Genomic DNA, 16,128 nt, shown 5'->3' with positions numbered 1-16,128 from the left:
TAGGGCACCAATTGAGATGCTAAAATGCCTTCACTATCTCTGTGTTAAGAGTGTTGGAAGGCTTTCCCAGAAGCACACTATTCTTCTTCACACAATGTCCAAATATCCACAGTGGAAAACCCTGAGTGCACTCAGGCATACAGAACCAACTAAAGAAATAAATACCAAAGAATGACTTTTGTCTGTGGAACCATACCCATGTATGCTTGCATCTTTCACTGTTTTCACGCAAAGAGGAAAGGAGAAAATTAGCTCCATATAAGTACTGTGGCTGCAAGTTAATAGGGTTCAACTCACCTACTTTGAGGTTGGCTGGGCCGCCTCTGATCGTCTGACATTGCATTGAACTATCTGCTAATCTACCTGTTGATTTTATGTGGGTTAAATCTTTAGTTAAAATAGCAGTCAAAGGAAATTGTTATGAACACATTAAGCCATCATACCATTATACTGCACAGCATGCTTTCCAAGGTCATCGTATCTCTCATTCCCTCCATTCTCCAGTAAAATATCTATTTGTTTTCTGAAGCCATTTGCACTGTTTGCCTCTATATTACCAGATAACTGTTCTATATCTTTTTATTTTTTGCAAACAAAGGACATTCATGATTTCCCTTTTTATGAGTTTTTAACTTAACTCCCTGATATTTCAATGAATTGCATGCATTCATTTTGTTAATTCCCATCATAATCTTGAATGGATCAAAAGTAATTTTCATGGTATAAAATATGTTTCCGTCTATCACCTTTGTGAATAACATGAGAAAAATGTGAAGTGCACAATTTGCTAATTACCTGAACAAATTCAGCAGAACATCAATACATCCAGTTGTCCTCATCAATGCTTGCCCAAACTCTGTAAAAATGCCCAAAAGGAATTACTGTGTTTAGATTTAATTTTAACTGACATCAGTGCTCGAGAGGTTATCGTTTTTGTACTTTTGTTCAGCCCATGTTAGGATAAAAAATGCTCCTGGCATGCCACACACAAAATAATGGGTTGGATTCTCCAACCTCACCCGCAGCTGAGCGCCAAATTCTCCATTCTCACTGACAGCAGGAAGGATGTGAACAGCTGGAGAATTCCGGCCTACAACTACTCCCACTCTAAAACCTGTAAGGTACCTTAATGAGTTAAAAAAACACAATAATGTTGATACAGCAGGTGATGTGTTGCAGCTATCGCATGTGGGAGCTTGTGGACACCAGTGAGATGCATGCCAATCTTATCAGCAGTAAATGGCTGCAGTCACAAAACTATGGCTCAGAGTTGATGAACTGGAGTCTGAGCTTTAAACACATTGATGCATCAGGGAGGGGGATAGTTACCTGCACACGTTGTTCAAGGAAAGTGCCACAACTCTTAGGCTAAGTACTTCTGATTTGGTACATGGTCTGGAACAGGAGAGTGTAACCGTGAATGAGGAACGTATAGGAACTCAAAAGGGAGCAATGGAGGAGCCTCAGCCCCTACAATTGTCCAACTGGTTCAAGTTTCCTGCAGCTTGTGTGGACTAGAACAGGGACTGCAGGGGGCATGCTGACTGTGGCATCATAGTGCAGGGAGCTATTTAAGTGGGAGGAGTAAAGAGGAATGTAGTTGTAGTAAAGAACAGTAAAGTTAGAAGATAGATAAGAACATAAGAACATGAGAAATAGGAGCAGGAGTAGGCCATCTAGCCCCTCGAGCCTGCCCCGCCATTCAATAAGATCATGGCTGATCTGAAGTGGATCAGTTCCACTTACCCGCCTGATCCCTATAACCCCTAATTCCCCTACCGATCAGGAATCCATCTATCCGTGATTTAAACATATTCAACGAGGTAGCCTCCACCACTTCAGTGGGCAGAGAATTCCAGAGATTCACCACCCCCTGAGAGAAGAAGTTCCTCCTCAACTCTGTCCTAAACCGACCCCCCTTTATTTTGAGGCTGTGCCCTCTAGTTCTAGTTTCCTTTCTAAGTGGAAAGAATCTCTCCATCTCTACCCTATCCAGCCCCTTCATTATCTTATAGGTCTCTATAAGATCCCCCCTCAGCCTTCTAAATTCCAACGAATACAAACCCAATCTGCTCAGTCTCTCCTCATAGTCAACACCCCTCATCTCTGGTATCCACCTGGTGAACCTTCTCTGCACTCCCTCCAAGGCCAATATATCCCTCCGCAAATAAGGGGACCAATACTGCACACCGTATTCCAGCTGCGGCCTCACCAATGCCCTGTACAGATGCAGCAAGATATCTCTGCTTTTATATTCTATCCCCCTTGCGATATAGGCCAACATCCCATTTGCCTTCTTGATCACCTATTGCACCTGCAGACTGGGGTTTTGCGTCTCATGCACAAGGACCCCCAGGTCCCTCTGCACAGCAGCATGTTGTAATTTCTTTCCATTTAGATAATAATCCAGTTTGCTATTATTTCTTCCAAAGTGAATAACCTCGCATTTGTTAACGTTATACTCCATCTGTCAGATCCTCGCCCACTCACTCAGCCTGTCCAAATCTCTCTGCAGACCTTCTACGCCCTCCACATGATTCACTTTTCCACTTATCTTTGTGTCGTCTGCAAACTTTGTTACCCTACACTCAGTCCCCTCCTCCAGATCGTCTATATAAATGGTAAATAATTGAGGCCCTCTATTGTCCTCTGAAGCCGAGAGCTTGCGTTCGAAAGGCTGTGTTGCCCACACAGTGCCAGAGTTTCAGAAATCTCCTTTGGGTTGGAGACCAATCATAGAATGCAACCATAGAATCCCTACCATGCAGAAGGAGGCAATTCAGCCCTGCACCAACAACAATCACACACAGGCCCTATCCCCGTAACCCCCACACATTTACCCTGCTAATCCCCCTGACACTAAGGGTTAATTTAGCATGGCCAATCAACCTAACCTGCACATTTTTGGAGCGTGAGAGAAAACTGAAGCACCAGAGGAAACCCACGCAGACACGAGGAGAATATGTAAACTCCACGTTGTGATCTGAGGCTGCAATTGAACCAGGGTCCCTGGCGCTGTGAGGCAGCAGTGCTAACCACCGTGCCACCCTTAAACAGCACACCTCGCCTGCCAGCAGTCCACTTCTAGTGGATCTATACAGTTTATTTAGCAGGGCATGTTTTGTTCAGTGTGGTGTTCCTGTTTGATCATAAAGGCAAGGGTTATTTACTGTGCTTTCTGGCATTTCTGTTTATTAGTACAGCACAATATTGCTTGTTACTTACTTGCATCAGGTTGTTATTTATTCAATTGTATAAGGATTAGTTAATGTATAATTGTACACTGGCCTGTTTATTCATACAGAGAGTTTCATTAACTGTACTGCAAGGGTTTAGCAGGATAAGGGATAAGTAATTATATGATATTTATGCTTATTTGACATTAAGCTTTTTTACTTGCAGAACAGAGGACATTTCAATATATAAACATGACTTCCATACTGTTTTGTGACACCAAAACCAGGATCACATAGACATTCATCCTCTTCAGAATCAATGAAGCATCCTTCTGAGCAAGTGACAAGGCAACATCAGACAGCAGTTCTGCAGTACACAAACTCTGCTGGCAGTACACTGGAAACACATAAAAGAAGAAGTGCCATGATATATACTTTGCAATAGTCAAGAAAAATGAACAATAATTCATGCACAGCTAGCTGATTTCAAAAGGCTTGTTGGAAGAAGCTTGAATGACTTATAAGCATTTTCTGAATAAATTGTGAATCCTACCATGAAACAAACCCATGCATCCATTATGACCCTCTCAATTTCCTTCTCGCTCCCAAACTTCCTGGATGCTTGGCCCTTCTAGAACCTGAGACAAATGTTCATTTCTTCTTATGCAGGAGCTAAGGCAGTGCGTACTAAATGGTCATTTAGATGCGCAGAATATCATTGTCAAACCTGATCAAGTTCTCACCCAACATTCACACACACACCTTTCAGCAGGAAGCACTGGATCCTGGATAAGGAATGGGAAGCTTGGTAGCTTTTTCACCACATTCCTCCACAGCCCAGGGGTGCCCCGTAGAACACCAATTACCACCCTTTCTGAGACCAACAAACTCAGTGCATAAGAGAAAACAAACGTCAAACATTTTGGTGTATATGGTGTGTTTTTTAAATCCATTTATGGGATGTGGGAGTGGCTGCCCATCTCTAATTGTCCTTGAGAAGGTGGTGGTGAACTGCCTCCTTGAATTCAATTGAGTGATTTGCCTGGCCTCTTCAGAGGACATAGAAACATAGAAAAAAGGAGCAGGAGGCCATTCAGTTCTTCGAGTCTGCTCCACCATTCATTATGATCATGGCTGATCATTCAATTCAATAACTTGATCCCGCCTTCTCCCCATATCCTTTCATCCCCTTCACCTATATCTAACTCCTTCTTGAAAACATACAGTGTTTTGGCCTCAGCTACTCTCTGTGGTAGCGAATTTCACAGACTCACCACTCTCTGGGTAAGTAAATGTTTTCTCATTTCTGTTCTAAAAAGTCTACCCTGTAACCTCGGACTGTGACCCCTGGTTCTGAACATCCCCATCATTGGGAACATCCTTTTTTCATCTACCCTGTCTAGTCCTGTTAGAACTTTGTTGGTTTTAATGAGATACCCCTCATTCTTCTGAACTCCAGCAAATACAATCCTAACTGACTCAATCTCTCCTCATATGTCAATCCTGCCATCTCATACTTCAGTCCTGGCATCCCAGGAATCAATCTGATAAACCTTCTCTGCACTCCCTCTAGAGCAAGAACATCCTTCCATGAGGAGACCAAAACTGCACACAATATTCCAGGTGTGGCCTCACCAAAGCCCGGTATAATTGTATCAACAGTAAGAAGTCTCACAACACCAGGTTAAAGTCCAACAGGTTTATTTGGCAGCACCAGCTTTCAGAGTTCCAAGCCCCTTCTTCAGGTGAGTGAGGACTCGTGTTCACAAACAGGGCATACATATAAAGACACAAACTCAATTTACAAGATAATGGGTGGAATGCGAGTCTTTACAGGTAATCAAGTCTTAAAGGTACAGACAATGTGAGTGGAGAGAGGGTTAAGCCACAGGTTAAAGAGATGTGAATTGTCTCCAGCCAGGACAGTTAGTGAGATTTTGCAAGCCCAGGCAAGTCGTGGGGGTTACAGATAGTGTGACATGAACCCAAGATCCCGGTTGAGGCCGTCTTCATGTGTGTGGAACATGGCTATCAGTCTCTGCTCAGCGACTCTACGCTGTCGTGTTTCAGCTTCCACCCTAAACACGTTAAAGAAGCCATTCACTATGGACAAGCCCTCCGTATACACAGGATCTGCTCAGATGAGGAGGATCGCAACAGACACCAACAGACGCTGAAAGATGCCCTCATAAGAACAGGATATAGCATTCGACTCATCGATCGACAGTTCCGACGCGCCACAGCGAAAAACCGCACCGCCCTCCTCAGAAGACAAACACAGGACACGGCGGACAGAGTACCCTTCGTCATCCGGTACTTCCCCGGAGTGGAGAAAGTGCGACATCTTCTCCGGAGCCTTCAACATGTCATCGATGAAGACGAACATCTTGCCAAGGCCATCCCCACACCCCCACTTCTTGCCTTCAAACAACCGCACAACCTCAAACAGACCATTGTCCGCAGCAAACTACCCAACCTTCAGGAGAACAGTGACCACGACATCACACAACCCTGCCACAGCAACCTCTGCAAGACGTGCCGGATCATCGACACAGATGCCATCATCTCACGTGAGAACACCATCCACCAGGTACACGGTACATACTCTTGCAACTCGGCCAACGTTGTCTACCTGATACGCTGCAGGAAAGGATGTCCCGAGGCATGGTACATTGGTGAGACCATGCAGACTCTACGACAACGAATGAATGAATACCGCTCAACAATCACCAGGCAGGAGTGTTCCCTTCCGATCGGGGAACACTTCAGCAGTCACGGGCATTCAGCCTCTGATCTTCGGGTAAGCGTTCTCCAAGGCGGCCTTCACGACACGCGACAGCGCAGAATCGCTGAGCAGCGACTGATAGCCAAGTTCCACACACATGAGGACGGCCTCAACCGGGATCTTGGGTTCATGTCACACTATCTGTAACCCCCACGACTTGCCTGGGCTTGCAAAACCTCACTAACTGTCCTGGCTGGAGACAATACACATCTCTTTAACCTGTGCTTAACCCTCTCTCCACTCACATTGTCTGTACCTTTAAGACTTGATTACCTGTAAAGACTCGCATTCCACCCATTATCTTGTAAATTGAGTTTGTGTCTTTATATGCCCTGTTTGTGAACACGAGTCCTCACTCACCTGAAGAAGGGGCTTGGGGCTCCGAAAGCTAGTGCTGCCAAATAAACCTGTTGGACTTTAACCTGGTGTTGTGAGACTTCTTACTGTGCTTACCCCAGTCCAACGCCGGCATCTCCACATTAATTGTATCAAGACATCCCTGTTCCTGTACTCGAATCTCTTGCTAAGAAAACCAACATACCATTTGCCTTTTTTATTGTCTGTTGCACCTGTATGCTTACCTTCAGTCACTGATGTACAAGGGCACCCAGGTCTCGTTGCACATTCCCCCTGCTAATTTATGGCCATTTGGATAGTAATCTACCTTCCTATTTTTGCTACCAAAGTGATAACCTCACATTTATCCAAATTATACTGCATCTGCCATTCATTTGCCCACTTACTCAACTTGTCCAAATCACACTGAAGGATCTCTGCATCTTCCTCACAGCTCACCCTCCCACTCAGTTTTGTGTCACTTACTTTACAGTCAACCACCTTGCTCAGGTGGTCTAAGTAAAGACAGCAGATTTCTTTTCCTAATGGACATCAGGAATGAATCCAATAGATTTTTACAACAATCTGGTAGTTTCACAGTCACCATGACTGCATCAGCCAATGCTTTTACTCACTGTCAGGGCAAACAAACAAGAATGAGGAAATAAAAGCTTACAAAAATAGAAATTGGGCAAGTTTCAAAAAAGGTAAAAATAGAATTACATAAAAGTCATTCCTACCACTGCTTTCAGCTAAAGCTCCTAAAGTGAACAGGGCAGCCTCCCGAAGGATAGGAGCATCACTCAGCTTTATAAGTCCATTAACAAACTGCAAGCCTCCAATCTCACGAAAGTAATCGCTTGCTTCACCTATTGATAAGAAAGCAATGAAAAGCTTACTTTATAAAGACAGATGGAGATTTATGGTTAACGTAAGATTTAATTTTATTTCGCTACCATTCCACATATATTTATTAAAACACTAAATATTATCTATCCTTTCAAAATGAAAACCAACCACAGTAGTTGTGCCTATTTGCTTTAACTGTTTGGCAGTGTGTTTAATACTGTAATTATCCTGCAATGATGCTGTTTGCATCAACCTGTGACAGTTTAGCCAATCAGATCCCAAGATTAGTCATACTATTTTCGTGACAGTGCAGACCAATCAGCATTCATAAAAATACACCAGGTAGTTTTTTCTTATTTCTCACTTTGTTACTTTTCAATTATTATTTATCATTCGTCAATCTTTTCCTCTTCCTGCCCTCTGAGAGGTTATTTTCCCAATTGAAAACTGCCCAACTTGCCATCTTTGTAACTGATGGTCCAAGAGGTAAGTGCCACTCTCCTCACTATTGCTTTCCAGCTGACAATCTCTGGGCCAGATTTCCATCTGCTGGTGAGATCGGGAAAGCCAAAATATCAAAATGTTTTGCAGCAAATCCATAATTCCAGTCCCTTCCCAAATCTTGCACTATTTTTGTGTGACTCTTTCACAGGTTGGGAAGGCGTCAGGTCGCACATCCGCGCACATGTCTGCTGACATCAAGGCTGCCATTATAAAAGGTGCAGTCATTTCATATTTTGTCTTGCACCCTATTTGCATCTTTTCTAGCATATTTTGTAAACCTTAAAAGAAAATGTATCCTCTGTTGAGTCCTAACCACTTCTGCCAGACGGGGAAGAGTTGGGAGAGAGGGACAGCAATCTCTAGTATGCATTTTTTCACCTTTTAAGAGTCAGTGCTGGCCTACCAACTAAAAGGTTCTTCTTCTAGGGAGGAAGAGAATGGACGGAGGAGTCTCTGCAGGCTGCACTAAGCCCAACTATAGGCCTGTTAGCAATAGGGCTCCACTGTAGCCTCAATGTGCCATGGTCAGTTACTCCCTTTGAAATTGTCTCCTAGATCATGGGTGCAGCAGCAGCCACATCCAAAACATAGAGGCACAGATGCAGCAGCCTCACCACAAATAATTCTGTGGGCAGGAGAAACCAAGACATCGAGTATCTGCAAGAAGTGGGTGTCAAAGAGTGAGGCAGTACCGACTAGAAAGGGTCTACAGGAACATTCACTTGCTTAGGTATAAGTATGCCACAAGGCAGCAGGAGGCTGTGCCTATCCCAACAGATTGTGGCTGAGCTTTGCGCCCAGCTTCAGGAAGTTTTGTAATCAGAGGCATGCTCTACACTGCCAATAGCAACAAAACCCATTGTGGCACTTAATTATTTTGCTGGACATTCATTCCAAAGCTCTGTAGCAGCAGACTCTTAGTCAGCAGTACACCGGTGCATCCATGCAGCGATCAATGCCTTTTTCGCCAGAGTGGCCGAGTTCATTGCTTTTGAAACAGCATCTCGAACACAGAGGGCAACAGGGTCTGCCTCCATAGCTAGCCTCCCCTAGGTGTAGAGCATGGTCGAAGCATACCTTATCGAATGTTACGATAAAGGCTCACATGGAGAATGCAGAGTTAAGGGTGGTTGACATTTTCTAACATATAGCTAATTAGATGGCTTGGCTACATTCAATTCTGGGTATTTAGATATGTTGATTGAGGCTGCCATATAGACACAGATATGTTTATTACAGCACACTGCATGTCACAAGGTCATAATTACACTCACACTGAAGGATCAATGACTTCAACTTCCATACTACAGATCTAGTGAGAGATAATTAACAGGAAATTGCGGCGAGATAGGAATTTTTCATGCTTCATTTCATTCATTATATCCAGACAGGAGTCTATGTACAAAGTAAAATCTTCTCAAAGATAATTATAAATTATTGAACTCTCCTCGAGGAGTTTTCCACCAGCATCTATTTGAACAGCAGCCTACAGGTGAGTGGTCACTTGGCTGCAAGTCTCTCTGTCTACCCCAATCCAGGTCAGAATAAGTCTCCCTGCTGCAGGCCAGATAACAATCTCTCTGATTCTAATTCTTTTAGTTCTAGTTTGGTGTCCAACACTCAGTGATTGATGGGGATGGTACTGTCCTCAATCTGTGGATCCTAGCATGTTTGGATTCAACAGCACCAGTTTCTTCTCACATCATTGACTGTCTTCATGTGTATTGGTAGCAATGAATTTATAAACACCCAATGTGAGTCTGACAGTCAGTGAGAGAAAATGGGAGATCGTTACTGAGGAGACCAGACCAGAGAAAAATGTTCACCCAGTGAGTTAAAGGGTCTCCATCATAATCACAGAGCAATACGGTGAGCTCGAGTTGATTTGTTTGCACTCAGAGAAGCTGGAATCCAGGAAGGGGCAGAGATCCAATTTTAGCGGGATTGTTATCAAGTGAGTGATAGATATTTCTTCAATTGACAGCCATTGCTTTCAGTATGTCTGACTGTGCAAGGAATCACCTCATTCTGTACTCAACTGAAGTGGTCCTTATTTGATGGTCACATACATTAGTTTCCAGCAGGAGTCACTGAAAGGCAACAGGAAACAAATATCTAGCCTGATTTGCTTTGCTCTAATCCACTCCACTGATAGCACTGCCTTGGTCCTACGGACAAGCCCTCCGAATACACAGGATCTGCTCGGATGAGGAGGATCGCAACAGACACCTCCAGACGCTGAAAGATGCCCTCATAAGAACAGGATATGGCGCTCGACTCATCGATCAACAGTTCCGACGCGCCACAGCGAAAAACCGCACCGACCTCCTCAGAAGACAAACACAGGACACGGTGGACAGAGTACACTTCGTCGTCCAGTACTTCCCTGGAGCGGAGAAGCTACGGCATCTCCTCCGGAGCCTTCAACATGTCATTGATGAAGATGAACATCTCGCCAAGGCCATCCCCACACCCCCACTTCTTGCCTTCAAACAACCGCACAACCTCAAACAGACCATTGTCCGCAGCAAACTACCCAGCCTTCAGGAGAACAGTGACCATGACACCACACAACCCTGCCACAGCAACCTCTGCAAGACCTGCCGGATCATCGACACGGATGCCATCATCTCACGTGAGAACACCATCTACCAGGTACACGGTACCTACTCTTGCAACTCGGCCAACATTGTCTACCTGATACGCTGCAGGAAAGGATGCCCCGAAGCATGGGACATTGGGGAAACCATGCAGACGCTACGACAACGGATGAATGAACACCGCTCGACAATCACCAGGCAAGACTGTTCTCTTCCTGTTGGGGAGCACTTCAGCAGTCACGGGCATTCAGCCTTGGATCTTCAGGTAAGCGTTCTCCAAGGCGGCCTTCACAACACACGACAGCGCAGAGTCGCTGAGCAGAACTGATAGCCAAGTTCCGCACACATGAGGACGGCCTAAACCGGGATGTTGGATTATCAGTAATTATCAGTAACCCCCACAGCTTGCCTCCTGGGCTTGCAGAATCTCACTAGCTGTTCTGTCTGGAGACAATACACATCTCTTTAACCTGTGTTTAATGTTCCCTCCACCCACATTGTCTGTACCTTTAAGACCTGGCTGGCTGTAGGGATTCGCATTCTAATCAGTATTCTGCAACTTGATTTTGTGTCTGTTTGCACTGTTTGAGAGCACATTTCCACTCCATCTGACGAAGGAGCAGTGCTCCGAAAGCTTATGGTATTTGCTACCAAATAAACCTGTTGGAATTTAGCCTGGTGTTGTGAGACTTCTTACTGTGTTCACCCCAGTCCAACGCCGGCATCTCCACATCAGATTCAAGTAACCCAGCAGAGACTGGGGCTGGACTTTCATCTCCGAGTGGAGGTGTGAATCAGGTTGTGAAATGTTGAGCTTCTTTTCTTTTGCTGGAAAAATAGATTTCCTTTGCCTACTCAACCCCACGCCATTTTTGTGCAGCCTTTGAGCAGGTTGGGAAAGATTTAGGTACAAAACACACAAGCACCTTTTGCAATGTTAGGGTCCCCATTGTGAAGACCACAGGAAAACTGTATTGCCTCCCGAATATGGTTTTATTTTGCGTGATTTTGGAACCCCTTAAAAAATACACCTCCTTGGAGGATTTGTGACCAGTGGGAGAACCGTGCTGAGGAATTGACAACATTATGAAAGGTAGGTGTCACTTCAAATGTCACTATTAGATTCTGCATTGTAATAGAATCGTAGAATGGTGACAGCGCAGAAGAAGGTATTTCAACTCATCATGTGTGTGCTGGCCCTCTGAAGGAACAATTCACTTAATTCCACTGTAGCCCTGCAAATCTTTCCTTTTCCAATAATGATCCAATTTCCTTTCAAAGGCCTCAATGGACGCTGCCTCCACCAATTCTCAGGCAGTGCACTCTTAGGGAACATAGAGGCCAATTTCATTTTTGGTGTCATGCCTTTGTGTACAACTTTAAACACTTCTTCAGAGTTTAAAGTTTATTTATTAGTGTCACAAGTTGGCTTACATTAACACTACAGTATAGGGAATGTTTACTGCAATATAATAAATCTAAACATTAATAATTCCTAAAATATAATTTGCATGAAATCTCAACATAATCCATCTTACTGTTCTGTTGACATATAGAATGGATGGTGATCAGAGCTTGTTTCTGAGTCACAGGGCTGTCCATCTGATATTTCAGACACTCGAGCAGTAAATTCAAGTCTGTTTTTAACCCTGTAGATTAAAATAAAATATAACAACATGCTATCTGCATGCAGGATGATACAAGTTGCAAACACAAGAAGGAAATCTCATTAAAATTAAGAGCTTACAAAGCACGAATGGCAGCAAAGTCAAGTCACATCTCTGATAATAGTAATAGTGAAACTTGTTTTCATCCCTGTATGTGTAACTCCTCAACCTTTGCACCGCAATAGAAAATATTATGCATATATTATCATGCCTGTGACACTAAATCATGTAAGCAAATATTTAAGCTGGTAACACAATAATCCTCTGCACTAGGTGTTTGTGACTCTTTTTTTATTCCTTCGAGGCACATGAGCTTTGCTGACTGGCCAGCATTTGTTGCCCATCCCTAGTTGCCCTTGAAACTGAGTGGCTTGCTCAGCCATTTTAGAGAGCAATTGAGAGTCAACCACATTGCTGTGGCTCTGGAGTCACATGTACGTCAGACAAGGTAAGGATGGCAGATTCCCTTCCCCATAGGACATTAGTGAACCAGATGGGTTTTTCCAACAAACGACAATGGTTTCATGGTCATGATGTGGAGATGCCGGCGTTGGACTGGGGTAAGTACAACACCAGGTTAAAGTCCAACAGGTTTATTTGGCAGCACTAGCTTTTGGAGCGCTGCCCCTTCATCAGGTGAGTGGGAGTTGTGTTCACAAACAGGGCATATAAAGACACAAACTCAATTTATAAGATAATGGTTGGAATGCAAGTCTTTACAGGTAATCAAGTCTTAAAGATACAGACAATGTGAGTGTAGAGAGGGTTAAGCACAGGTCAAAGAGGTATGTATTGTCTCCAGCCAGGACAGTTAGTGAGATTTTGCAAGCCCAGGCAAGTCGTGGGGGTTACAGATAGTGTGACATGAACCCAAGATCCCGGTTGAGGCCGTCCTCATGTGTGTGGAACTTGGCTATCAGTCTCTGCTCAGCGACTCTACGCTGACGTGCTTCAGCTTCCACCCTAAACACGTTTAGGCAAGTCGTACCTAACCCTAACCCCCACGACTTGCCTGGGCTTGCAATATCTCGCTAACTGTCCTGGCTGGAGACAATACATACCTCTTTAACCTGTGCTTAACCCTCTCTCCACTCACATTGTCTGTACCTTTAAGACTTGATTACCTGTAAAGACTCGCATCCCAACCATTATCTTGTAAATTGAGTTTGCGTCTATATATGCCCCGTTTGTGAACATCTCACTCACCTGAAGGGGTGACACTCCGAAAGCTTGTGCTACCAAATGAACCTGTTGGACTTTAACCTGGTGTTGTGAGACTTCTTACTGCATCTTCCAGAGAAACAGGCTTCAAGAAGGCTTAGTCTTGATGTAGGCTACTGGACAGCCTGGAGTCCTGCTATGTTGTTTGCGGGCTCGAGGTTAAACAGCAGGCTGAGTTGCAAGTCTGGAAATGTAATAATAAAACTCTCCAAATGCCAGAAGCTAAGGTCATGTGATGTTGTCCATTAATGAGTCTGTTGCAGGCTAATAAACCTGCATTGTTTTGCCTCTGGTCGAAACCCACTGTTCACCTTAGGAGATAAGTGCTGGCTATCAGCGCCCTTGCAGGCATAACAAGTTCGATGGCTCTTCTTTTGTTACAGGACCAGGCTAGGAAGACAGGTTATCTGCTGATCCCTGGTTTCACTGATTGCAATTTCATTCACAATGAAAGGTCTGAGATTCACAAGGATGAAGGTTGAGCCTTTGTTCTGCTTTTTGAAACTGCCATAAGCTGCAGCCAACTTGTAAATCATGATCTGTAGCAGCCATATCCTGCCTCAGCAACATCCACTTTTTAAATAAACAAAAAACATATGGCTTGATTTAAATAGTTTATAACCCCTTTCATATCTTTGGGACATGACATGTTAAATCCAATCCCATCTTCCTGCTCAGGCAGCCATGAAAGCTCCATGGCACTCTTGAAAAAGTGTTGGAGCTTTCTGGAGCTTTCCAAGCCAACAATTATCCCTCAACAAATCATCAAAAAGCAAGTTAGCTTGTCATTAATCTCACTAATGTTTACAGCATATTGCTATGTATAAATTAGCTACCATGTTTGCCAACAAAGCAGACCACTAAATTTTATCAATTTGCAATGAAGTGCTTTGGGGCATCTTGAGATCATGAGGTGTAAAGTTTATTTATTAGTCACAAGTAGGCTTACATTCACACTGCAATGAAGCTACTGTGAAAATCTCTAGTCGCTACACTCCGGCGCCTGTTCGGGTACACTGAGGGAGAACTTAGGATGGCCAACGTACCTAACCCACGGGAGGAAACTGGAGCACCCAGAAGAAACCCACACAGACACGGGGAGAATGTACAAACTCCCACAGACAGTGGCCCAAGCTGGGAATCGAACCCAGGTCCCTGGCGCTGTGAGGCAGCAGTGCTAACCATTGTGCCACCGTGCCGCCCCCGATATTTTACACAAGTTCATTCTTTAATTTCTTTTTTAAGATTAATTTTGCTTTGGAAGAGTGCAACTGACCTGGAGCCAAGGAGACTCTGGGTTTTAGGATAAAACCTCTGATACTTTAACCAGGGTGTAATAACTTGACTCCACCAGTCATGAACAAAGTATAAACGTTTATTAACAAATTATTTACAGGGTGATGCAAATTCAGTGCTTCCAATCATGTCTCTAGGATTTGCTCAGGTGATCCCATGTACTAGTTACCGATTGGACGAGTGGGTCACATGACCCTCCAGAAGCCCACCCCTTAAAAGGGTTTTCTACTACATCCCATCCCCTCTAAGATCCTTAATATACAAAATGATAGTTAATTTATATATTTCCCTATAATTTACGACAAAGAACATTTCTAATCAGTCCGTCAAAAACCCAGTCTTTTTGGTGGCTTCTGTTTCCTTGTAGAGTGGCACAACTCCACCGATTGGGGTGCTTCTGCTGGGGTACTTTCTGTAGAAACTGTCACACTTGGTCTCTCTTTAGGTACTGGTGCTTGAACCTCCTCTATTTCAGTCAGAACAATACTCTTGTCTGTCACAGGCTGATTGGACATTTCACTTCTCAGGCAGCCAACAACACTCCCAGCTGGCAACAACGAATCAGCCTGTAACACAAGTGGCTCTCTGTGTGACTCACGTCCACACAAATGGTCTAATGCAGGAGGGAAGTATACCGTAAATGGCAGAATTCTTAGAAGCATTAACATACAGAGGGATCTAGATGTACAGGTCCACAATTCACAAGTTGCAAACACAAGAAGGAAATCTCATTAAAATTAAGAGCTTACAAAGCACGAATGGCAGCAAAGTCAAGTCACATCTCTGATAATAGTAATGCATTTCAGTGAAACTTGTTTTCATCCCTGTATGTGTAACTCCTCAAGTGGCAACACAAGTGGGTAAGGTGGTCAAGAACGCGTATGGCATGCTTGACTTCATTGGTCAGGGCATAGAGTATAAAAATTGACAAGTCATGTTGCAGGTGTATAGAACTTTAGTTAGGCCACATTTGGAATATTGCGTACAGTTCTGGTCACCACACTACCAGAAGAATGTGGAGGTTTTGAAGAGGGTACCCACAGTTGTAACACTCTGTACCAATCCTAGGCTTTTGATTAATTCTCCTGAATCTTCTAACTCTACGAGCTTCTGTATTTGTTTCTCATTGTTGGCGCCACTGCTGCCTGCAGCTTCCCGACCTAACTGTTGGACCGTGCCATTCTGCTTGTTCTGGAGTTCTTGGGTGCCCTTCTCAGCATTCTCCATCATTAACGCTATTTCCAGCGCCTTTATAAAATTAACCTCAGCCTCTGCCAGCAGCCTCCTCTGTATGGCCTCATCATTGACTCCATGAACCAAGCAATCCCTCAGCATATCATTTAGTGCTGTCCCAAAGTCACAGTGTTCCGCAATTTTTCTAAGTCTTGCCATGTTGGTTGCAATGGTCTCCCCTAGAGCTCTCCCCATGGAATTCAATTTAAGTTGTTGCAAAATCACGGAGGGCTTTGGGTGGTAGTGCCCTTTTACCAAATCCAGAATCTCTGCAAACAAGCTTGCATCGGGACATAAGGCTATGGATTAAATTATAGGTTTGGGTCCCATATGCACTTAATAACATCGCCTTCTTCTTTCCCTCTTCCTCAATTTTGTTTGCTTTGAAGAAATATTCTAATCGCTCAACACACCGTACCCAATTTTCAGCGGAGGTGTTGAATGAATCCAATCTACCAAAC

At 44.0% G+C, this 16,128-nt stretch overlaps 1 protein-coding gene across 1 annotated transcript in view; it reads right to left on the bottom strand.

Annotated features, from left to right (window-relative positions):
• Window positions 1-15,826, bottom strand: part of terb1 (telomere repeat binding bouquet formation protein 1) — a 128,521-nt gene extending 112,695 nt beyond the window's left edge. The window contains exons 1-6 of the mRNA XM_078210448.1: window positions 15,494-15,826; window positions 11,998-12,136; window positions 11,789-11,899; window positions 7,038-7,166; window positions 3,442-3,573; window positions 796-856 (exon numbers count right to left, since the gene is read on the bottom strand). Coding sequence (XP_078066574.1) covers window positions 796-856; window positions 3,442-3,573; window positions 7,038-7,166; window positions 11,789-11,899; window positions 11,998-12,136; window positions 15,494-15,826 — 905 coding nt within the window. The remainder of the gene's footprint in view (window positions 1-795; window positions 857-3,441; window positions 3,574-7,037; window positions 7,167-11,788; window positions 11,900-11,997; window positions 12,137-15,493) is intronic.
• Between the last annotated feature and the right edge of the window lie 302 nt (window positions 15,827-16,128).

Source organism: Mustelus asterias, chromosome 4 (assembly GCF_964213995.1).
Source record: "Mustelus asterias chromosome 4, sMusAst1.hap1.1, whole genome shotgun sequence".
In the NCBI taxonomy this organism is placed as follows: Eukaryota; Metazoa; Chordata; class Chondrichthyes; order Carcharhiniformes; family Triakidae; genus Mustelus; species Mustelus asterias.
This window is presented reverse-complemented; position numbering and strand designations above follow the sequence as displayed.